Below are 25,036 nucleotides of genomic sequence, written 5' to 3'. Positions count from 1 at the left end.
CTTAGATCTCTTTCTCGTTTATTCTAGACAGGAGGATTTTGGCTACATCGCTGAGAACAAAATTTGTGTTCCCTCAGTACAACCACGTGATATCACATCTCTTGATACCATTGTGTCATATAAACACATCATGTGATGGAAATGTGTCTGACTGCAAACATGATTTCTAAAAATAATAATTTTTAACAGAAATCTCCACAGCATGACTTCCTAATCAGAATAATTTTCTGCTCAAATACCTGGGTTATCAAACAAACAAAGAAAGAGACAAAAACCTGATATTTTTAACTGATCTTATTTAAAAACATAATTTTGGCAAGATTGGACTTTTCTCCTAAATCTTTTCCTACTTTAGTAACAATGTTCAGCACCTAATTTTCAGTACTGATGCACAAAAAAAATTGTTATTTGTCATTTATCCACAAATTGTCTATGTTATCCACCTCCACTGATAAGTGGCTTGTTATTGACTTCATATTTAGGAAATGAATTTATTTAGAAATAAAGCCTTCTAGTACATCCTATTATAAAGTCATCTAATGATCTGAATGAAGAGCTCACCACAAACACTACTTAAACACAGGATAGGCAGATGAAACATTTAAAAGATGTAAAGGCTGTGAACTTTAATATATCATTTTCAGGCATCACAAAATATTGCTAAAATGTTTGTCGTCCTTTGGTAGTTCAAAATACTGTGCAACTTATCATCAATTATTTGCCTTTGGGATTAAGAATTATGAAAATGTTCCAATTTCAACAATTAAACTCCAAAGCCTTGAGGGTCTACAGAAGCAGTTAAACGAATCATAAATATTTGAAAACCGATGAAACAAAAGCTTTGAGTTAGTTTCAAATGCTTAACTATTTAAGCTAAAAATCATGCAAGAACTATTGGAAAGTTGCAAGCAAAAAGCAGGACTAACTGGTGTAACTCTTACTTAGCAAGAGAATTCTGTCATTGAGAATCATCTTGTATCATTCATATGGATGATCCAATCATCCATAACAATAAAGAGCAGGAAGATGTAAATGACAGGGTCCATCAGGATGGGATTCTAAATTGTAGCAAAGGAGAAAAGCAGAGGGAAAAAGCTACTTACTATTTTTTCTCTCACTGCTTCCACATGGTCAGATCTTGGCAGACGTGACACTGGAACAGGAGTTTTTTCTTCCTCCGCTTTTTCAGGTTTTGAAACCATCTGTGGAATTCCAGTTGTCAAATCCTCTTTCTTAACATCCTCTTGTTTCTTTTCATGCAGTTTGTCACAAGGTGCTTCAACTTCCACTTTCTGTTCAGTAATGTGCCCTGTTGTCTCAGCTGTAATTTGCTCTTTTTTGTCCTTTGGATGTGGAGTACTTTTTTCCAGGAGCTCAGGTTTTTTGTCTTCTTCAGATTTGCTTAAAAGTTTCTTATGATCTGAACTTACTGTTGCAGGAATTTTATCTTCTGAAAGTGTCTTTGGCAGCTTGTCTTGCTGAAGTTTTGATTCTTTTTGAGCTTCTTGGATTTTCTCCACTGAAGAAGTTTTCTCAATTTTCACATGTTGAAGATTTAGATCTTTCTGAATTCCATGTTGAATTTTATCAGCTGAAACTGCCTTGGACAATCTAACTTCCTGAAGTTGTACATCCTCTTTCTGAGCTTCAGGTTGGATTTTGTCAGCTGATAGTGCCTTTGCCATTTTCATCTGTTGGAGTTTTGGGTCTTCTTTCTGAAGTCTGTGTAAGATTTTGTCAGCTGAGGGTATCTTTGCCAATTTTGCCTCTTGAAGTTTTATGTCTTCCTTCTGAACTCCATGCAAAATTTTATCAGATGATGGTGTCTTTGTCAGTTTTGTTTGCTGGAGTCTTGAGTCTTCCTTCTGGGAGACACGTTGTATTTTATCAGCTGAAGGTGTCTTGAAAAGTTTACCCTGCTTGGATTTTGCATCTTCTTTCTGAATTCCTTGCTGGATTTTATCAGCTGACAATGTTTTTTCCAATTTCCCCTGCTGAAGTTTTGGAACTTCCTTCGGAACGCTTGGTTCTTCTTTAGGTTTTGTGGCTGCTGGAGTAGGCGGTGTGGAACTCTTCTGTGGGGAATGTGAGACAGCAGGCACAGGCTGTTTTTGAGGAGTTGCAGGTGGCTTGGATACTGGTTGTGAAGGGCCTAGTTTTGGAAGTGGCACCTTGCCCATATCCCCAAGTTGTCCTGACATTGCCCTTTGGGTCTGACAGTTTAAGCACAGCCATTCCTGTACCTGTGATAGAACAAACATATGAAGTTATTTGTATGAAAACATAACAGTAAAATATGTAGTCCTGAAATATTGATGACCTTCATGTAGAAAATTTGCTTGTGTATTTCCAACACGCACTGTTTTCTAAATCCTCTACCAATCTACCAATAGTAACTTTACCTCTAACTCTGTAAATCTCTTTAACTTTGACAAACTCTATGCCTTTTTTTTAGAAGTTACCTTTCTCTCTTGACTTTTTGTGTATGTTTTGAAGTTTAAATTAATATGGCAGTAACCAAGGAAGAACACCTGTTTGCTCCCTTCTGCACAGTCCCTTCTTACTCTACTTTCCAGAAAATCAGGAAAAAAAAGGACAAATCTGCATAAAAGATCTTGCTGCCAGTTAGCCAGTTACTACATAGAAGAAATCAGACTCCTTCTAGTGAGGTTTGGGGTACAGTTTCTTTAGAATAGAAAAAGGAAATTTTAAAGACAGAAATCACAGAATCACACAACCACAGAATTGTAGGGGCTGGAAGGGACCTGTGGAGATCATCTAGTCCAACTCCTCTGCCAAAGCAGGCTCCCTTGACCAGGTTGCACAGGTAGGCATCCAGGCAGGTCTTGAACATCTCCAGAGAAGGAGACCCCACAACCTATTTGGACAGCCTGTTCAAGTGCTCCATCACCCTTACTGTGAAGTAGTTCTTACACACATTTGTGCAGAACTTCCTATGCTTCAACTTGTGGCCACTTCCTCTTGTCCTATTGCTGCACACCACTAAGAGTCTGGCCTTGTCCTTTTGCCTCCCACACCTTAGATATTTATTGACATTTTTCTGATCCCCTCTCACTCTTCTTTTCTCAAGGCTGAAGATTACTCAGCCTTTCCTTATAAGAGAGGTGTTCCAGGCCCTTTGTCAACTTTGTGGTCCTTTGCTGGACTCTGTCCAGGAGATCCTTGTCTTTTTTGTAGTGAAATACGGAAAAATACTAAAGAGAAAGAAAAAGCTCCAAAACTTCTTGATATGAGAATACATAATGAATTTTTATGTTTTAAAAATTAGCTCTACTTTGCTAATGAAATATAAGGTCTATACTGCACCTTAAAATCTTTTAGTGCTTGTTTCTGATTCCTTTTATGGTGATGACAGATTGTCTGACCAAATCAGTTAGTGTATTTCTCTGATTTAGTTAACGTTGCAATTTACTGAATACAAAATACATGAAAAACAGTGCAAAATTGTTTTAATAGTAATTACATAGCTAATAATGTAAATAGCATTACTTATCAGCACAGACAACTGATCAATTATATACTATTTGATATTTTAGAATTTTGCCCAGAAAATGTGGCATCTAATTAAAATAAGTAGTAGAAATGTGATATCCCAGAAACACTCACACATTTCTATTACAAACTAATTAAGTAATAAACAATGTAACACCAAAAGCAGAGACTAGAAGACCAGTTCTGAACCCTGGCAGTAACGAATGCCTGAACTACAGGGTTCTAAGTATCACATTCCCTGCTCTAGTTTTGATTTCATGAATCTTGCTTTTTTCTGTGGGAGGCTTAATAACAATGAAAGAACTGGTAGGTTCTCCTACCAAGAATACTTAACTTTAGGTGATGTCAGGATATTGTCATTGGTCTGGCATTTCTCAACAAGAACATCTGCTGTGATAGAGTTTGCTGTGAACCACTTTTTAAAAATTCAAAATAGAATTAATACCTATGGAAACAAATTTGGTCTTAACCTATGAAAATTAAGATGGTAGTATTATCAGGAGTTCCTAAATGTCTCAATACACTAGCTAATTTTTATTATAAACAGAATAAAGAAAAAAATGACTGATTTTTGATTCTTTTCTCAATGATTGCTGTTTAAAGTTGAGTAGATAATTATAATTGATCAATTTTAATTCAAAATAATTCTAGATTCAAATAGCTTTTAAAATCAAGAAAAAGGCATTCAGTACACACTTTCTTTTCAAAATACCACTTCCACATGACTTAATTTATTTCCTGATAATTTATCCAGTTTCTACGGTTTCTGTTTTTTTTTTTTTTTCCTACACATAACACATTTAACTCTTATCCCTTTTAGTATCTCTTCAACTGCAACCTCCTCATTGCTCATTCACATTCCCCTTCTTAGATTCACACACAGTAGCTCTAAGCACATCATAGAACAAGCATCTTAAAAAGAAAAATAATGATAATTAAGATGAACAAAGGCAGCTGATGATGAGTGAATTAGCAAATTATGTTTAATGTTTGTCAAGAAATGGAAGAACCAGTCATTCCTCCCTGCCATACTGATGTAAGAGCTGCTGGTGAGATGATCCGGAATTGTCCAGATACACAGTGATTTAATGAACCTTCCTCTTGGACTTTTGCTACCTTTGCATCTACTTTTCACTTTACTTTTTTAAAGTTATAAAGTTATATAGACATGGAAAATACTTTTACCAAGCTATATGCTTTATAATACAATCTAAGTTTTTATAATCAAGTGGATATTTGATCACAAAAGAACCTATAAAAATCTTATATCACCAGCCCTCTAGCTCCTGATTCACTGTCAGAATGGTTCTCTGTAAAATTAAATTTTGTACCATGAAGTCATATGCCTCAGTTTTAGACTTGATGTTTCCTCAGTAAACCTCATGCCCTGAATACTAATTTTGCCTAAGGCTATCTTTTCAGTTAGCCTGTCAACCCAAATTTATTAAGACTCATGAAATGGACATCATCTTCCTTCAGCAATCTTCACTAAATAAATTTTCTTAGATCTTTACAGAAATATTCACACTCTTTGGTTCCCATGTTGTCAGCAGACATCATTCTTGGTATTACAAGCAATACACATCTGCATTAATGTTCTAAATACACAGTTCTTTCCCTGTGTTTTCAATAATTCTAACAACCCCATACTGCTGGACAGGACAAAGGAGCTGTTTCTCAAAGTTCTCCTCATCCAGTTTAATAAAAAATAAACGTCATCTTGAGAATTTCATACATCCAATAGTCACTGCAATGGTCTATTTTGCAAATATCATGCAAGGGCTCAAGTATTTCAGTTCCTTTGCTTTGTATTTAGTAGCCATAGTGTCAGGTGTTTAAGTTGAAAATCATAGAATCACCAAGGTTGAAAAAGAACAAGATCATCCAATCCAACAGTCCACCTACCACCACTATTTCCCCACTAAACCATGTATCTTAGTATATCTAAACATTTCTTGTACACCTCCAGGGGCAGTGACTCAATCACCTCCCTGGGCAGCCTATTTGAGTACCTTACCACTCTTTCGGAGAATAATTTTTTTCTAATATCTAACCTGAATGTCCCTTGGCACAACTTGAGGCCATTTTCTCTAGTCTTGTCACTACTTATGTGGGAGGAGAGGCCGACCCTCACCTCGCCACAGCCTCTTTTCAGGCAGTGGTAGAGATTGATAAGGTCTCCCTTGAACCTCCTCTTTTACAGACTAAACAATACCACTTCCCTCAGCTGCTCCTCATAAGACTTGTGCTCCAGACCCTTCAACAGCTTCTTTGTCCTTCTCTGGACATACTCCAGGGCCTTGGTGCCTTTCTTGTAGTGTGGGAAACATAACTGAACACAGTACTCAAGGTGTGGCCTCATCAGAGCTAAGTACAGGGAGAAGATCATCTCTCCGGTCCTGCTACTGATATTATTTCTAATACAAGTCAGGAAGTCATTGGGCACACTTTTGGCTCATTATCAGCTGAGTGCTGACCAATAGCCCCAGGTCCATTTCTTCCACACAGAATTTCAGCCACTTTGCCCCAAGCCTGTAGCGTTGCTTGAGGTTTTTGTGGCCAAAGTGCAGAACCCATCACTAGGTCTTGTTGAACTTCATCCCACTGGCCTTAGCCCAGTGATGCAGCCTGTCTAGTTCCCTCTGAAGGGCCTTTCTACCCTCAGGCAGAATGATTTTTCCTTCCAACTTGGTGTCATCTGCAAACTTACTGAGAGTACACTCAGTCCCCTTATCCAGGTCATCAATAACAACATTAAAGAGGACTGGCCTCAATACAGATCCCTGGAGATCACCACTTGTGACCAGTCACAAGCTGGATTTAACTCCATTCACCACCACACTATGGGGATGACCCACCAGCCAGTTCTTTACCCAGCAAAGAGTGTACCTGTTCAAGCCACTGGTTGCCAGCCTCCCTGGGAGAATACTATGGGAGTGTAATGTATCAAAGACTTTGCTGAAGTAGACTACGTCAACAGCCTTCTGTCATCCACTAGGTGAGTTGCTCAATTACAGAAGCTCATCAGGTTGGTTAAGCAGGAAATACCTTTCATGAACCCATGCTGGCTGAGCCTGATCCCCCAGTTGTCCCACACATGCTGTGTCATCACGCTTAAGATGACAGGCCAACCATTCTATCTCCCTGCCAATAAAGGATTTTATATTGCAATATGTCAATACATTATGCACTCCTAGCAAACATCAATTGGTAAACCAAAATTTTCTCTAATTGAAAGCAACTCAAAGTATTTAATGTGTTTGTGAAGGTGAACATAAACACTGCATCCCACAGAACATCTCTTGCTTGGCCTCAGAAGCTTTAGTTCCATCTAGAGAACAACAAACTACTTTGTCATGGATGGAGAATACCTCTACCCCTTTCTAATTCTTTCTCATCTCTCCTCTCATTAAAATCAAATCACAAAACCAATAAAGGAACATAAAAAAGGATGAAGAAGTACATATCTGAAAAATTAATTTCCTTTTGATTTCACTATCTAAAATAACCACATTGACAAACAGAATCTTTATCAAAAACTATGTTTTAAATATAAAAAATGGAATACGGCTATGACAAGAAATGCATGCTTTTTCTCAGTATTTACCTAATCTAAAAAAAGAGAGAAAAAAAGTAGACAATTACTAAAATACCTTTCTTTTTATGCAAGTTTTCCATCCCTTTCTTTGTTACTTTGATTTTTTTGATATGAATAGATTTCTGTGTTTCTTAAACAAACAAACAAACAAAAAAACCATAATGAATAGACATTTACTGTGTTACAAATGCTAATATAAGCCAGTTGTTCTGCAACTTTAAGACAGTTTTACCTAGGATATATTTGTTTTCAATTGATTTTGTTTTTATTTTTACAGGCTTGTACAGAGATTCCAAGGTCTTTATGATAGCTTCGTACAGGCTATGCACAAGAAGTTTCCTAGGCCACTTATGAGGAACAAAAAAAGTAATCAAGTAACCCACCCAGAGTGGAGGGGAAAAAAAAACAACAACACAAAACCCTGATTAGCACAGCAATCCACATCTTACATAATGTAAAAAGTAGGGATGAAGAAAAAATTACCAAACTTGAGTTAAGTGAAATTCTGCAAAGAAATTTTAAACAATATTTGGCATACTTGTAGGTAAAAGGATATCCACAGTGCAGTCAAAATGGCTTCAGAATTAAAGGTAACGTTCACATAACATGTGCTTTAATCTCATCTATTTTTGTAATAGTGAAATTGAACACAAGCAAATGTCAAGAGCAAATGAGCACAAAGAATCATCATATTTGAGGGGAAAGCACATGGTCAGCAGCAAGTAGTAATCATTAGGATCTGTTGGCATATGAAAGCAATATCAAGTAGTCATGATAAATATGTCATATATCCAAACTGAGTGACACACAGTTGACCCATATTAACTCATATCTGCACTTATTTAATGTGGAGAATTATTGATTCTGGTAACTGCAGCTCTGCTAGTCCAACCCAATGTTTACAAAGTTTTAGAAAGTAATTTCAAAGAAAGTAGAATTAATCCTTGTGATGAAGAAAAAGACCATATACTAGAATTCAATATGTGTTTTCTGAAAGAGGACTGTATCAGGTAAATTCTATATATATGTATATTTTTTTAAACATCATTTATTTTACAGGTAAAAAAAGATAAAATCTTATGCATTGCCTGTAGCTAGGTTCCAGAAAAATAACTGAATCTGTGTTACCATGAAATTACTAGTCAAATTATGAGAGAAGAGTAAATTGCCAGGTAATAAAATCAGATCTCCTATGGAGGAAAATTATCCTAAATTATATTAATGGTTTAGCTATTTGAAATTAAACATGCATTCAGACATTGGAAACCCTGACATCCACCTGGAGAAGAAAGCCTTGGAGACTTATAACATAACACAGAATTGGAGGCAGTCTTCCTCTTGAGAGGTTCCTGTCCTGATTGCTACAGAGCAGACTTTTTGTGAACAGAAGGTGGAAAGGGGCTGTTGAAACCCTCAGCTCAGAAGTTTAGCTATCTCACTATGCAAGGCCTAGTTTGATGTAGCACAGCTGTGAGATCTCTACTCAGCTTTACTGAGATAAAGGTTGTTACGATGAGGAAAAATATGCGAGAAAAAGCCAGGGAATAAATAATAATAATAAAAAAAAAAACACGGACCATCATTGTCAAGACAAGACTTTATGAAGAAAAAAAGTGGCATGAAAAGGTTTAAAATAAAACAAAGCAAAATACGCAGAAGTGAATGGCAGCAACTCAGCAGCAGCGATGGCTTGTTGCAAGGTTCAGGAGAAGCTTGCCCTGACTTGCTGATGACTCCCTGGCCAGCAGAGACTGTTCAAGGATTTCTGTGAGGTGGTATTTTAATTTTAGCATTTCTTCAGATGGATTTGTCTGCTGTGTGTCTGTTGCAATTTGAGTGTTTTTGCTTGTAAGTCCACCACCATTGCACAGTGATGGAGGGACACACATGCAGAACAGGACCACCAAATCAGACATCTGACAGCAGAAAAAAATACAACAGTTAGCAATCACTACTTGAACCTTCCCTCCCTTTTTGTGTTTCCCCTTGCTTATTGTTTTCCATTCCAATTTACGTTTGCTTAGTAACAGCCTCTTTCAGGGACTCTGTCCTTTTGAACAGACACACCTTGGATGCCTGAAATCATTCATAGTGCTCAAAAAGATGTTGAACAGCCCATCTATGTCTCCAAAGTGTTGGTACATCCCAAGCTTGTTATTCTCTAGATTGTTATTACCCTGACCAAAAAAAAAAAAAGTATGATGACTTTTGAATTTCCTATTCTACCTCAACTATTCTATGATCTTGTGAATGTGCTAGAAACTAATACCATGGCATCAGAAACAATAACATTTTAGCTAGAAGATTTCTATGTTTCATTTCTTCTATTTCATAGAGTATTCCTTCTATTTCATATCATATTTCTTCTATTTCATAGAAGATTTCATTATTTTTAGTGCCCCACAATTTTGCTTTGGCTCCCCAAAAAAATGAAAACTACTCCTGGAACTTTGGCAGCTGATTTGCTGTCACAAATGATCTCTTCTTTTTTATCCTACATCAAGTGTTAATGCACTATCAAGTGTTAAAGCACTATTGTATACATCATCATAGTTGTCAAAGCAAAATGTTAAAAAATAACTGCTCTTATTGGTCAAGGGGGGGAACAATACCATATTTATTTTCTCTCTGCATTTACCTGCACTTCCCTATTTTCGTATGACTACTACTCCTTCATTGCACTGACAGGTTTAGGTGTAGGAGTGCTGTTGCCCAAAGTCTTCCTCCCTGGTCCTACACAAAGAAATTCTCATCGAGCATTTCAATGCCTCTGGTGGTCACTTCTTTTGTTTTCATGGCAAACTCAACCACAATGAAGGAAAAAAAAACCAACAAAGTGGATATGAGCTTCATCCAAAGGCCAGAGAAGTCAATGGTTGAGCCTCAAGTACTTCAGTGAGGTTGAGATGATTAAGCCATATGTATACTTCGAGAAATTCTGAATTACAGTGGAGGTCTACAAACACTACTTGAAATGCAATATAAACCTTTTTTTTTCTACCAGGCAAGGAAAAGATTGTGACATTCTAACTCCTTTAGACAATTACATATCATGCTTGCATTGGCTGTCATGATAATATTTAAAGATCTCAAGGTGCCACCATAGGAATTTCATTATAAAACTAAACTCTAATTCACGTGAAATGATACTCTGTAAACTTGAGCTGAATTTTTTATGTAGTGAATCTAGAAAATTCAATTTCGACAAGCCTGTTAATAGTCAAAACCTTACCAAGATAGGGTTAAAAAACACCTATTATAACTAAATTAATAAATATCTTCCTGATTTCCCAAGATTTGTGAGAATATGTATTCACTTGTTGACTTCTATAACTCAAATGGAAATTGTAGGACTAGAGGGAATGGCTTCAAACTGCACCAGGCAAGGTTCAGGCTGGACGTTAGGAAATACTAATTCTCTGAAAGGGTGGTCAGGCACTGGAATGGGCTGCCCAGAGAAGTGATGGAGTCATCAACCCTGGAGGTGTTCAAAGAACATTTGGACATTGTGTTGAGGGACACGGTTTAATGAGACCCATTGGTGATGGGTGGATGGTTGGACTAGATGATCCTGTGGGTCTTTTCCAACCTTTGTGATTCTATGATTCTATGATACTATACCTATATTAAGTACTTTACATTTTTTTACCTTCACATACAACTCTTTCAGACTCTGTACTATGACTTTGTTTTAGAATATACACCACTATCAATTTATTTTCATATTTCCAGTATGAACATCTCAAGAGTTAGGTACATGGACTATCACTGTTTGGAGTATTGGCTTATCTGCCAAAGTATATTAGTCTAAAGAGTGTTTCTACAGGTAAATCCTGTCCTCTAGTCAAACAAATAACCTATCCTTATCACCCTGAGGCTCTGCAGATGGTTCTGCAATAACAGTATACTCTTGGTTTGCAGTGGTGAGCAGCAAGAAGATCCTTAGGGAAATCACATCTGTCCCTGCATCACAGTCTCCTTCTCTGACAGGAAAGAATGCATGTTCAGTAGCATAAGACGTATTGACGGTTACAAGCATTTGTGCTATTTGCTTTAAATGTTAATGCAACTTCTAGAAACCAGGAAGCAAACAAACAAACAAACAGCACTCTGCTGTTACTCCTTGCATAAGCATGTGGTACAACTAACTTGAAGTCTTTTGTAGCACGAATAAGAGCTCCAAAATGGATCTCTTTGCTGTATTAAAATCTCAAACTGCCATTCTATTAATTTATATTTTAACATTGTTTGTGTGCTGCATATGGCAGTGTGTGATTTAATTTGGAAGAGCTTTAATTGAGAGAAACAGTACCAAAAAAAAAAAATCCTTATATATAAAAAAATGTTTTTTTTTTTTTTTTTTTAATTCATTTATTTTTGGTCAAATTGTGCTAGGTCTCTCCAGATTGAACACAAAGATTCCTCTGCACAATAATCTTTATACTGCTTTTCCATGGCAGAACACCAAGGAATTAGAACTCTGGAAGAAGTCAAAATTCTTTGTTTAGAACAACAATCATATAAAGAAGAGCAAGTTCTGCTACTTGCTGCTTGAAATCACTTCTGTAATAAGTGACTCTGGATAAGTCTTCCTTCAGCTCTCTGAAAATCAGACAACCAGATGAGACTCATCATGGAAGTCCTTCCTCACAATCCATGGGATCAGGTGGATATCATCTTTCACAGTGCAGGTTGGATGAGATGAAAGCCTTGAGTCCAAAAGAACCAGAGCCACACAATTCAAAATGCAGCATAAATAGGTACCAGACCTGAATAATACTGATACATAATTCAAGGAGCGTTTGGAAAATGCTCTGAGACAGAAGATTTGAATTTTAGGTGGTGTTTGTGTGGAGACAGGAGTTGAACTCTATGATCCTTCGTGGTCCCTTCCAACTCGGGTTTTTCCATGATTCTATCATGGAAATCATTCTGTCACCTGTCCCCAGTGAGAAGAGACCAGCCCCGCTCTCACTGTAAACACCTTCCAGATATTGGAAGAGAGTAATAAGGTCTCCCTTCAGCCTCCTTTTCCCCAAACTAAACAGCCCCATTTCCTTCAGCCTCTCCTCACAGGGCATATTCCCCAAGCCCTTCACAAGCCTTGTTGCCCTTCTTCGGACCTGCTCCAGCACCTCAATGTCCTTTCTGGACTGAGGTGCCCAAAACTGAACACCTCAAGGTGAGGCCTCACCAGTGCTGAGTACAGGGGCAGGGTGACTTCCCTAGTCCTGCTCACCACACCATTCCTGATACAAGCCAGGATGCCACTGGCCTTCTTAACCACCTGGGCACACTGGTGGCTCATATTCAGCTGACTGTCCAACAGTACACCAAGGTCCCTTTCCATCAGGCAGCTTTCCAGCCACTCCTCCCCAAGACTGTAGGGTTGCCTGGGGTTGTTGTCGCCAAAATGAAGTTGGCCTTATTGAAACTCATACAGTTTGCCTTGGCCCATCGATACAGTCTATCCAGGTCCCTCTATAGTGCTCTTCTCCCTTGAAGCAGATCAACACTCCCTCCCAACTTGATGTTGTCTGCAAACTTACTGAGGGTGCACTCAATCTCCTCATCAAGATCATTAATAAAGATGTTAAATAGAAGTGGCCCCAGTACCTCTGCATCTTCAATCTTCAATCTTTGGACAACTAGGATCATAGAGGCAGAAAATACAAATAAAAATACAAATAAAAAGCTAGCAAAACTATGAATTTTTAATTATAGTTGTCCTTCTAAAGGATCATGTTAAAACTTAAAAATCTTTTAAGGAAGTACTACCTAATGGCAAGACCAAAATTCATGTGATTGATAAAAGTTCAGTATGTTTCTACATAATGTAGCTAAACTGTAGATATCTGTTACACTCACAGTCTTTTTTGGCAAACAAATTTGCTTTATCATGAAAATAGCTTGTATGTTAAACCAGGCTGAAATGTACAAATATAATTCTAAAAGAAGACTAAGAATGAATGTATTATTCTGAAATCGTACAATGTCCAAATGTATTTTAAATTATAACCCTTGGTTGTGTATCTCATGATAGATTTAACAAACCTTAGTCTTATGGAAACATCCCACTTGTATAATTCTCACAATGTCAGAAGAAATGGCAAAGAAGCTTTACTCTTGAAATCACAGTTCCCCTCCAACCACATTTTTAAAGGGTATTTGCTGCTTTATGGTCTATTAATTTTTTTAGATATATTGGAAATTGCATAAAACTTAGAAATACATGAAGTAATTTAACTATAAAATGTTACTGTATTCTAAGGTTAATTGCTTGTTTAACTTTATAGACAAGAATTCAAGAGTCGTTTCAGAAGTAAGCCACTCTCTTTATATCTATACTCAAAATATCAACATCTGTCACAAAAGAGAATATAATTTTTAACTCCCCAAGTCTTGGAATGAATTTTATTTTTGTATTCCTTACCACGCACACACACACACACACACACACACACACACACACACACACACACAAAACCAACCAACCAACCAAAAAAACCCTTAAAATGTAATATAAAAACAAATAAGAAAAAGCAATAAACATTCATTTGCATTTTTACATGTTACTTCTGTTTCTTCATGATTTGCTATGTGGACTAAAATTAGCTACCTATCAAATTAAGTTGCTATTTTTCTCATTGAAAATTGATTTTCAAGTTTTAGTTATCTTGAAACATTTTCTCAACCCTTGAAAAATCCTTTTAAAGACCCTGTTTACATGATTGATGCCAAAACATGATGTGGTCTTCCAGGATGAGTGACACTACTCCTAGCTTTTAACTAACTTAACCCTAGATTCTGCTTTAACACAAGAACATACATCTGGGAATGAAAATGACAAAAAAGAAAAGTAAATCACTCTGTTGTTTGACAAAAATTTTTAAAAATCTTCTTCTTTCTCTTCTTACTCCTTCTCTTTATAGTCATGTAGAAATAATTTAAAAAAAAAGACTAGAAAGGTAGAAGAGGAAGACAGAAGAGACAGTAATGAAGAGAACTCATTTGGGTCAGACATGACTCATAAATTTTTTTTGTATTTTTTTTTGTTGTGTTTTTTTGTTTTGTTTTGTTTTTTGTTTTTTTTAGAGAAGGCTTTTTAACTAAAGGAAAAAAGAAGAGAAAAAAAATGTGTTAATCTCTCTTAGACTATAGCAGTCCAAATTCAGCTAATAAATTTCAGGTGATGAAATTAAAGAGAGGGTCTTATCCGGATACCAACTCCATTATTCCATGTAAACAAAACTTTTAAAAGGATTTTTATGGTACTTGAAGAAACCATTACAGTTTTCATTAAAACTGAAAATTACATTTATTTTTTATTAACCTGCATAGCTCAAATTAAGGATTCTTATTTACATTCTAAATGAAATTTTATGAAATCATATTTATCAGCAAGCTATTTTCTTGGTGTTTCTTTTTTTTAAAAAAAAAAAAAGAAAGGAACCTCTTTGGTGAAATAGGTATTTGCCTTAATAAAAATTCTTTTTTTTTTTTATTTATCAGTAGAAACTGTAAATGACATAAAGCAGGAGCCTTTCTAAATACAAGTTATGGAGAATTGCAGACACAAATGTATGAAGAGAGTATTGTAGAGATCGTAATTCCAGATGTAAGGAATAGGGAATTCAAATTTCATTCTAAAAGATAACAAAACTCATCATATCCATATTATGGTTTGTGTAATCAATTCCCAAGCCTTTTACATTAAAATAATATACAGTGTGCTTGTAAAATGAACTGTTTATGGGGCTCTTTTCACAAAACCATCTCTCGGCAATGAAGTGGAAAGTTCACATCTGTCTTCAAGGGCAGAACTGGAAGCAGTTTCCAGAGTGCACAAGTGAATTTTTGTACATCAAAGCAGTTACAATGATGCCCTTCAATAATCTGCATTTAATACATATCAAGTATTTCAGAAATACTCCTTTTTATTTATAGATGGCACTCTGATACTATTATTCCAATTATTCTGCAATGGCAACTAAGTAGATTCTTTTTAAAAGGTTGAATTATTATTTTTTTTTAATTTAAAAATTTTTCTTTTTTAAAAGCTTACTTCAGATATTTTGCAGTATTAATTTATATTTCCTGCTTTGAATACAATAAAAAAGCAATTAAAGTAGTAACTCCAGTACAAAGCTTTTAAATAAAATTGTAGAGAAAAAAAAATCCTGCAAATAGTTTAACTGACTTTTCATTCCATAGTCATCTTTTGGGAGTTAAACTAGAATCCCATGTTTCTGGCTAGATTCACAAAATTCACAATTCAAGAGCTGGTTTGGGAGATCTTACTGTTAATTGATTTGTTACTGAAATGTGAATGGTAAACATGAAGATGTTGCTACTTCCCTCACTTCTAATCTCACCATATTTCAGTGCTAAGGACAGACTACTAAAGCTTAAAAAGAGACACCATTAAGAGTGGGCAGAATTTTAGGAAAGTATAGAAAAAATGTGAAAAATATAATGCATCTATTGAATATCTCAATGTAATCAATATTCCAGCACTGTTTGTTGCAAAATAATATTTTAATAGAGACAAAAAGTCTAGCTCATAGCCCAATTATTCAGGTAAAGAAAATATAGCAAAGAAAAAAGACAGAAACAATTATTTGTTTTGCTCCTGGGTCTTAAACGGCAAGATGTTAAATAAATATTGAATTTTAGAGAAACAGCAGACATAAAATATCTGCTGACTGAATGAAGACTTCATGTGAAATAACAAAACATCTTCAATCTCATGGTTTTCAACTTTAACCTACATCTTAGTTCATCTGCTTGTGTAAGCAATCTGAAAAATGGATTTCATCACCATATTTGCCACTCTATTACTTCAGGCATAGTCAACATGGGCTAGTAATTCCTGCCTTAGTAATTTGATCTCCTTCTATGATAAATTCACCCACTTGGTTGATGAAGGGAAGGTGGCAGACATAATTTTTCCAGATTTCAGCAAGGCCTTTCGTATTATTCCTCACAGCGTCCTTCTGAATAAACTGTCCAAAAGCAAGATGAACAGGTTCACACTGCACTGGGCACCAGAGCTCAACAGGTCATAGTGAATAGGGCTACATCAGGCTGGCAGTCAGTCACCAGTGCTGCTCCCCAGGGCTCAATGCTAGGGCCAGTCCTGTTGAACATTTTTACCAATGATCTGGATGCATGAGTTGAAAGCATCCTCAACATCTTCAGTGACAATACTAAACTGGGAGGTGCTGTTGACCCCTTAGAGGAAGGAGAGGCCTTGCAGAAGGATCTAGACACATTGGAATACTGGACAATCAGCGGTGAACAGAAGTTCAGCAAATGTAAATGCCAGATGCTGTCCCTGGGATGGAGTAATGTTGGACACAGGTACAGACTGGGAGATGAGTGGCTGAGAGAAGCTCAGCAGGAAAGGACCTGGGGGTGCTGGTGACAGCAGCTCAGCATGAGCCAGCGTCCTGGCAGTAAAAAGAGCAAACTGCATTTCATCAGTGATGTAGATCATGCCAGTAGGAATACAAAGCCGTATCTCCAATAACACTGAGTATTTTAGAAAACTTATTTTTTAGGTAAAGACAGGATAAAAGGATAGATTCATCTGAAAATTAGCAGTGGGAGAACTGATTTTTTTTTTTTTTCTGGTTTTATGTAAAAGGATTCACTCATTCAACCCAACAGACCCATTGATGGAGCAAGCACAAGCATAAACACAAGTAGGCAGTGATCTTAAGGTTTAACAAAAATTCCAGTAAAACAGTAAAGTGCAATCATCCCCAAACTCATGGCAACCTGACTGTACCACAGCATATTTGACAGGATGAACGTTCACACACTAACATCACTGAGATGAAATGGAAATTCAGCTGCTGGAGAATGAAGCAAAACAAAACCCAGAGGACCTTGGGCAGCTCCCAGCTAATAGTTGGAACCTTTTACTCTCATTCCATCAATAAAGATCCTGCTCAGAAAAACACTGATTCGAAAATGGGGGAAGAGTGCTGTTCTGTCTTCCAAGCCTTCATGCTTCAGTGTGTGATTTATGTTACATAACAGCAGTCACTATGGTAACAATACACTTAAAGAAAAATATATATCTGTAGAAGTGGGTAATCTGCTTTTAGAGATTCCTCTCTAAAACCCGATGAACTTTTTAGGAAGTTGTATGCTCACTAGTCTGATTTTAAAAAACTTGTCTTAGTGAGTGTGTTGTAAAAGCTTTCTACTCCCCAAAGAATTTAGTTTTCAGTTGATGTCTGAAAATAATTTTAAGAGCTTAATCTTACTACAAATCAGTATTAATCAGTAGGTCATAAAATGAATCAATTATGTCAAAAGAACTATCTAAAATGGGCACACATTATAAAGTTTTTTTGTGCAATCTGTCAGGAAATAAATTCACAGATTTTTCAAAAATCTGAGCAATAATAATATAAATCCTGCTCTGGCCAAGGAAAAAGACTATAAATAAATAAAGGACTTGATGAAAGCCTTAGAAACCATTAAAAGTTACATTGAAAATCATGCAGAACTACAAACTCAGGCAACTTTGTCACCCAACAATGTGAAGGCAGTTTTCTATGCTGCCTAAAACCACCCAATGCAGATTGGTTCCACATAGCTGAAATTCCCTGATTAGCTGGAGTGTGTCCTCATCTTCCACTACTGAAAGGCATCAAATATTTGTAAAACATTTTCCTATGAAAAAAAAACCAAAAACAAAAAAACAAAACAACAACAACAACAACAAAAACTGTGCAATCACTCTAGATTTACATAAGCATGGAAGTTTCTAACGAGATACTAAGAGATGGCTAAGTGAGCATGTGAAAAAGCACCATAAAATGGAGTAGACCAAGGGAACCTGAAAAAGGCATTTGAGGACAACAATGAGACTGCATTTTAGGAAGCTCAGAGAATCAGTACATTTTTATACTATCTTCTGTTCTCATTACAGTCTGACTATTTTCACCAGAACAAATTAAGTTTGGGACATTTTCTCTTCTTTTTACAATCTATGTGACAAGAATGCATTATAAATTTGGCATTTTCTATGTCTTTCAAAATAATCCTTACAAGTATAAATTATATTAGCATTCAAGGATGACAGTTTATCACTAAATAGATAGATAACAAATATCTGACTTTAATCTCACATTTACATAGTGAGATTCACAAGTGTCATCAGAAAAAAATGGGCCCTTTGTGAGTTTATGCAAATGTCATATCAGATGAAAGTAAACATAAGGCTAATCTACAGAGTTCAGATGCAAAACAAAACAGAGAACCTAGTGCAGAAGCAGATGAAGTGGGAATAAATAGTACTTACCTCCCTCCTATTTAGTCTTTTCTTCTGATCTAGGCCATTTATTATAAATTCTACTCTGCATCTTTCTGTCCTACATGGATGATGATGTATTGCATTACGACAGCCTGCTCATCTCAGGATGTCAAAATCATGCCCAGACTTTAATTCAGAAGTCTCGTAAGAGTAAGCTGCAGTCCACTATTGTACTTTGTGCAATAATCAACATGCAATTGGAGAAGTTATGATACATTTTAGACCATTTGGTAAGCCAAACACAATGCAGAAGCTGACCTCTAGCTCTGGCTCCTACCTGCTCACAAAAATTTTTAGGAAATTCAACTTTATATTTTGATGGAAAAGAGAAATAAGGGAAAAGGAAATGTGCCAAAAAATTTAGTGATTAATGTTGCAAGCTCCTTTTTTCTATAGTATTCCTTGAAAGCATTAGGTAAGAATATACTGAACACTTCTCATCCAGGAATACAACACATACTCATGTTTTTATTATGTTGGTTTTTTGTTTGTTTTTGTGGGTTTTTTTGTGTGTATGTTTTATTATTATTATTATTATTATTCTACACAAGTAGAACATAGTCATTCAAAATAATAGGGCTAAAGAAAGAATTTATAAGAACTCCAGTTAATTTTCTAAAAATAATGGAGTACAACGATTGTTTCCATACAAAAAAATCTCTAGCTGAAAAACAGTATCTGAATTTGGTGTACTATAAGCATTCATCGACTTATGCAATACACATTTAGGACAAAATAACTGCAGTTACTACAGTCACTTTCACAAACTACTAATGTATTTCAGTGTGTATCAGTAATCACCTTTGGAAAGAATGTCAGTAAATAATGATAGGTTGCTTGAAGTTATATGTTTCCCATAAACCTGCTGAAGAATCATTTAATGTAGCTCTGTTAAAGTTCATCCTAAACAGACCAATTAAAATGGAGATTCACAGAGTATCTATAAATTAATGAAATTGTTTCCTACATATTACCTCTGAACAATATCATTATTTAAAATTCAGAAGGATCAATAACTATTCCTTGAATATAGACTGCAGTAACTGAAATCAATTAGATTTTCTCAGCCAACAGTGGCTGAAGACAATGTCTGAAATGCTTTCTATTTATGTATGTGTGTGTGTTTACATGCAAATTTCAACTTTCTGGGTTTCCAGGCTATGACTATTCCCTACAAAAGCCACCCAACCTTTATGGAAAAGCAACTTTTACTATTTTTATATCTGGAGCAACCATCCAATCTAAATTGGAATTACCTAAATTCTTAAACAGGGTATCAACAGAATACATTTTGATATTGAATAGAAAAGGTAGCAGAACAAAGAAAGCTGAATGACAACTCTCTCTTCTGGGAAATCCAAAGAAGAATGAAATACCTTAGAACTGTAAATCCACATCTCCTTCTTCAAGTGGATAAAAACAATCTCAAGAGTCAGAACAAATATTGGTCAGGTACTAATTTCACCCTTCTTCAAAAACCTAAACAAATTTAGTTACTCTAAATTACTTTCACAGTGTATGAAAAGAAGCATTTGCTTCAAGAACACCAGTCATTGTCTTATTTATCTGCCTTAAAATTAGGTATAACACAGGCCTAAAACATTTTTAAGGGAGAAAATTAGACATTAAGTACATTCTCTGCAGAGCCATTACATCAGGGCCTGCCCTCTTCAATATCTTTATTGATGACCTGGATGAGGGCATTGAGTGCACCCTCAGTAAGTTTGCAGATGACACCAACGTGGCTGGAAGTGTTGATCTGCCTGAGGGTAGCGAGGCCCTACAGAGGGATCTGGACAGGCTGGATAGCTGGGCTGAAGCCAATGGGATGAGGTTCAACAAGACCAAATGCTGGGTCCTGCACTTTGGCCACAACAACCCCAGGGAACACTACAGGCTTGGGGCAGAGTGGCTGGAAGACTGTGTAGAGGAAGTGGACCTGGGGGTATTGCTTGATGCTAGACTGAACATGAGTCAGCAGTGTGCCCAGGTGGCCAAGAAGGCCAATGGCATCCTGGCTTGTATCAGAAACAGTATTGCTAGCAGGAACAGGGAAGTAATTGTCCCCCTGTACTCAGCACTGGTGAGGCCGCACCTCGAGTACTGTGTCCAGTTTTGGGCCCCTCACTGTAAGAAAGACATCGAGGCCCTGGAGCATGTTCAGGGAAGGGCAACAAAGCTGGTGAGGGGTCTGGAGCACAGGCCTTACAAGGAGCAGCTGAAGGAGCTGGGATTGTTCAGTCTGGAGAAGAGGAGGCTCAGGGGAGACCTTATTGCTCTCTATAACTACCTGAAGGGAGGTTGTAGTGAGCTAGGAGTTGGCCTCTTCTCTCGTGTAACAAGTGATAGGACTAGAGGGAATGGCTTCAAGCTGCGCCAGGGAAGGTTCAAGCTGGACATTAGGAAATACTACTTCTCTGAAAGGGTGGTCAGGCACTGGAATGGGCTGCCCAGAGAGTTGGTGGAGTCACTGACCCTGGGGGACGTTGTGTTGAGCAACATGGTTTAGTGAGAAGTATTGGTGATAGGTGAATGGTTGGACTGGGTGATCCTGTGAGTCTTTTCCAACCTTGGGGATTCTATGATTCTATGATCATTTTATCTCAAGACAGACACAAGTTAAATTATTTTCTGCCTTGAATCTTCCTTATGGGCAAGTCTCCATAGTCACATCTACAAATAAAGGGGTGAGGTTCTCTAATCAGGTGGCCAGCAGTACAAGAGAGGTGACTGTCCCTCTCTATTCTGCCATCATGAGACCCCATCTACAGTACTGCATCCAGACCTGGTACCCCCAGCACAAGACAGACACAGAGCTGTTGGAGTGGATTCAGAGGAGGGCCAGAAAGATGGTCAGAGGGCTGAAGCACCTCTCCTATGAAGAAGGGCTGAGGGAGTTGGGCTTATTCAGCCTGGAGAAGGCTCTGAGGGGGCCTCACTGCAGCCTTCCAGCACTTGAAGGGAGTTTATAAGCTGGAGGGGGAACAACTTTTTACACAGGCTGATAGTGATAGAACAAGTGGGAATGGCTTTAAACTAAAAGAGGAGGGATTTACTTTAGATGGTAGGAGGAAATACTTCACTCAGAGGATGACAATTCACTGGAACAGTTTGCTCAGAGAAGTTGTGGATGCCCCATTCCTGGAGGTGTTCAAGGCCAGCTTGGATGGGGATCTGGGCAGTCTGATCTGGTGGGGAGCAACCCTGTCCACAGCAGAGTGTTGGAACCAGGTAATCTTTGAGGTCTCTTCCAATTTAAGTCATTTTATGATTCTTTGATTTCACTCAATATTTTATTTGCCACAAAGTACAGACAAGTTCTGTAATGGCACAAGATAAATGACTTACGTCTGACAGCAACTCTTAAAAGAGTGTAGTATGGTCATTAACAAAAATTTGTGAATGATCTTGTTTAACAGTAATTGTATGTAGATGGAAATTTCACTTTATTTTTATTTACTCTTCTAGAACAAAAGGCTTCTTGTCAATATGCTCATTTGTCAAATTAGACCTGGTTCACTGAATGTCAGTTCATTAAGAGATCACAGTTCATTGAAATTCAGAAAATTGGATATATTGTTTTTAGTCAAAATTGATTCTGACATGGTAAAATTCAAATCGGCTTTACAATCAGGGACAGATAGTCATCAAATTTCATTCTGTGTATATGAGAAATAACTACAGTCACAAGTACACTTAAGTCTTCTTATATTCTAGTTAACTTGTAGTAGCAAGTAGACTTAGTTAAAAAGTACAATAAAAATGGACAAATTTGCTATTCTATATCAACTTGATCCCTTTTGTATATACCAAACTTTTTGAAATGCTACTATTTTTCTAGTACTCGTGAAACAATTATCATTGAGAATTCTTGGACACACATGTTTTTTGACATCTCTCTTGCATACCAAAACGACAACTGTGAATGTACAGATCCCATGAGAAATCAGAGCAAAACTCTTATGTTCTTGTAACAAAAGTGGCAGACGCTGGTAGTGTTTCTATTGTCCATAATCAAAGGTGCACTTTAACAAATATAAAGAAGTGTGAGCAGGCATTTTTGAGAACAGCTTGGTACTCAAACTGCATTGAATCTGAGTCTACTCTACATGACATGCCACAAAATGCAATTTCCCAGTAATTAATAGGAACGGAACCCTAAGCTTCAATAGAAAATGCTCAGAAGAACTGACTGTATTATAGGGAGAGATTAATGTTTATCACCTCCTTTGTTATTGCCCAGAGAAGTGTAAGAATTTTGCTTTTTCTTGGCCCTATGGAAAGTGGCTGACAGAAGCAGGATTTCAATGTTTTACCCATCTGCTGAAATGCTTTTAATGAAGCTTGAAAGACTAATTCACATATTTTTTCTTGTACGTCAGATAAGGTCAGAAGGAATCTCTTGGGAATGGAGACACTTTTCTTTACTCACTTCTGCATGAGTTAAGTTAGATCTAAGGTTCTTCTGAAGCACATCAGTGGAATCATTGCGCTATTCATGGAGATGCATGCTCCCTGAGTCACTTTGTGACACATTCCCTCCTAAATCATTTAAGTGTTTAATCAGAAACTACTTATTCATTGACACCAACAAAATCCTAGGGTGGGTTAAAAATAAATAAATAAATAAATAAACGGTTGATTAAGGTATATCTATTCTTCTCTAAGTTTTATGTTCCAAAAGAGAGAAACACTCAACATGATGCATTTTCCACAAATAATTCCAGCTATCAGTACTTTTTCTAAATTATCAACGTATGCTTACATTTTAAAACGGAATGTTGCTTTATAAGTTAGTGATTTTAATGAAATTACTGTGATATCTTCCCCCTGTTCAACAGTAGAATGCAATATCTTGGAGCCTCTCTTGCAGACTCAGATTCAAAAGCTCCATACAAAAGTGTATGCACACGAAAAGAGTACTGGAAAGTAACTTAGCTTCAGGATGGCATTTCTTGAGCTAATGTGCTTTGAAAACTGCTCAAGGGTAACAATGAACAAGAATATTCATCAATTCAGTTTTTATAAACCTATGTCAGAAAATATCTCAGTGAGATTTTGAATGAAGGATTTTTTTTTTCCATTTCAAAGTGCTTGTTCTCCCTACCGAGAATTACTTGAAAAGCATATCAGCTTAGATAAAAACTTTGGCCAAGAAAGTGCTCTCAGATTTATCCATTATTGGCATATCCTAGGGTGCAAATACATCATATTCTGATATCCAGAGACTTAGAAAAAAGATATAAACACATCAGAGATATCAAAGAGTTATATTTAATTTTTCAATGTAAATATATATTTTGAATTAATGCTTTACAATGTTAATTATTTATGCAAGCCAGAATATATATTTAAGTAATCCACCATAGAATACAAGTGGACTTCACAGAAATATGAAGAATGAACTTTGGTTGGTATCAGGTAGAGAATAAATATGAAAGTGTTTTCCACTCTGTAGAGTTCCTGCATCTTTGACCTGTCAATATTTCACAAATGTTAAGAGAACAAGATAGTAAAAAAAAAAAAAAAAAAGCCTCCATACCCACTTCCAGCAAGAACTTTTCTCTAATGATTTCAGTCATGTCTGAAGGTTGAAATGTTTTTGTCTGCACGGAATAGTTTTTATAATTATTGCCATGACATAATCTTCCTTTCTCATTCAGCCAGCATTCAGAAGATACTCACTTCCACTCTAGAGAACTTATTTGATGTTTATTTAAGCAGTTAATTTAATTCAGCAACATTTTTATTAAAGATAAAATCCTCAGACAGTCTCTCACTGACATGCACAGAAAGTAAGAGGAAGAAAACAGTGAAAGCAAGAGATAAGAATTTCCATTTCCTGAAGGCTGTTACAAAAGACACTGATGAAATCTCATGTGTCTGAAGTGACATTCAATGTGCATAGACATGATTGCTTAACATGGACAGAAACTGTACACCAATGGGACACTTAAGTAATTTTTTTGTGGTGTTCAGAGATTAACTGACAAACAGCAGCAACAGAATTGAAAATGTGCACATTCCTACAAAGAAACATAGCTTCATCTGCATGCTTCCTCTCTGGGGGAAAAATGCCCTGTAATAAATAACGATAGTGTAATTTCTTCACGTTTTCAGAATATCAACAACAAACAAAACACAAGCGAGTATCACCTTCCACTGAGGGAAGACTTTCTGCTTCAGAGCATACATAAACATCCTCCTATAAAGGCCTTGTAATCAGTACGAGAAAAGTCTGAACCCTGTCTACAGCCATGATAGAAAGAGAGACAGGAACCAGATCTGAGATTGAGATACATCAATTTTTTGTGTGTGTGTTGGCGTTGTTTTTTTCTGTTAAGGGAGGCATACTATTACCTGAACCTTGGAGTCACAGCCATTTTCAGTGCCTTACTGTATCCTGTCTCATCTCTGTCTGACCATTTTAAATATTTGCAGAGTCCAAGACACCAAAAAGGAGCAGGAAAATATGACCTGTGCCTTCTGGATTGCAAGCTAGAGAAAAAAATCATAATGTAAAATGCTAGAAATGGTATTAGGTACCTAGGCTAGTTTTCCAAGTCCACATTATTAAGAAATCACACTAATAA

At 36.6% G+C, this 25,036-nt stretch overlaps 1 protein-coding gene across 8 annotated transcripts in view; it reads right to left on the bottom strand.

Moving 5' to 3' along the window:
- PCLO (piccolo presynaptic cytomatrix protein) overlaps positions 1-25,036 on the bottom strand; it is a 330,682-nt gene that overhangs the window by 184,189 nt on the left and 121,457 nt on the right. For all 8 annotated transcript variants that reach the window (XM_040665411.2, XM_040665421.2, XM_040665430.2 and 5 more), the window contains 1 exon segment: positions 1,104-2,243. In XM_040665411.2, coding sequence (XP_040521345.1) covers positions 1,104-2,243 — 1,140 coding nt within the window.

The sequence above is a fragment of the Gallus gallus genome, chromosome 1 (genome assembly GCF_016699485.2).
Source record: "Gallus gallus isolate bGalGal1 chromosome 1, bGalGal1.mat.broiler.GRCg7b, whole genome shotgun sequence".
NCBI lineage: Eukaryota > Metazoa > Chordata > Aves > Galliformes > Phasianidae > Gallus > Gallus gallus.
The sequence above is the reverse complement of the archived record's forward strand: the minus strand, read 5'-3'. Positions and strand labels throughout refer to the sequence as shown.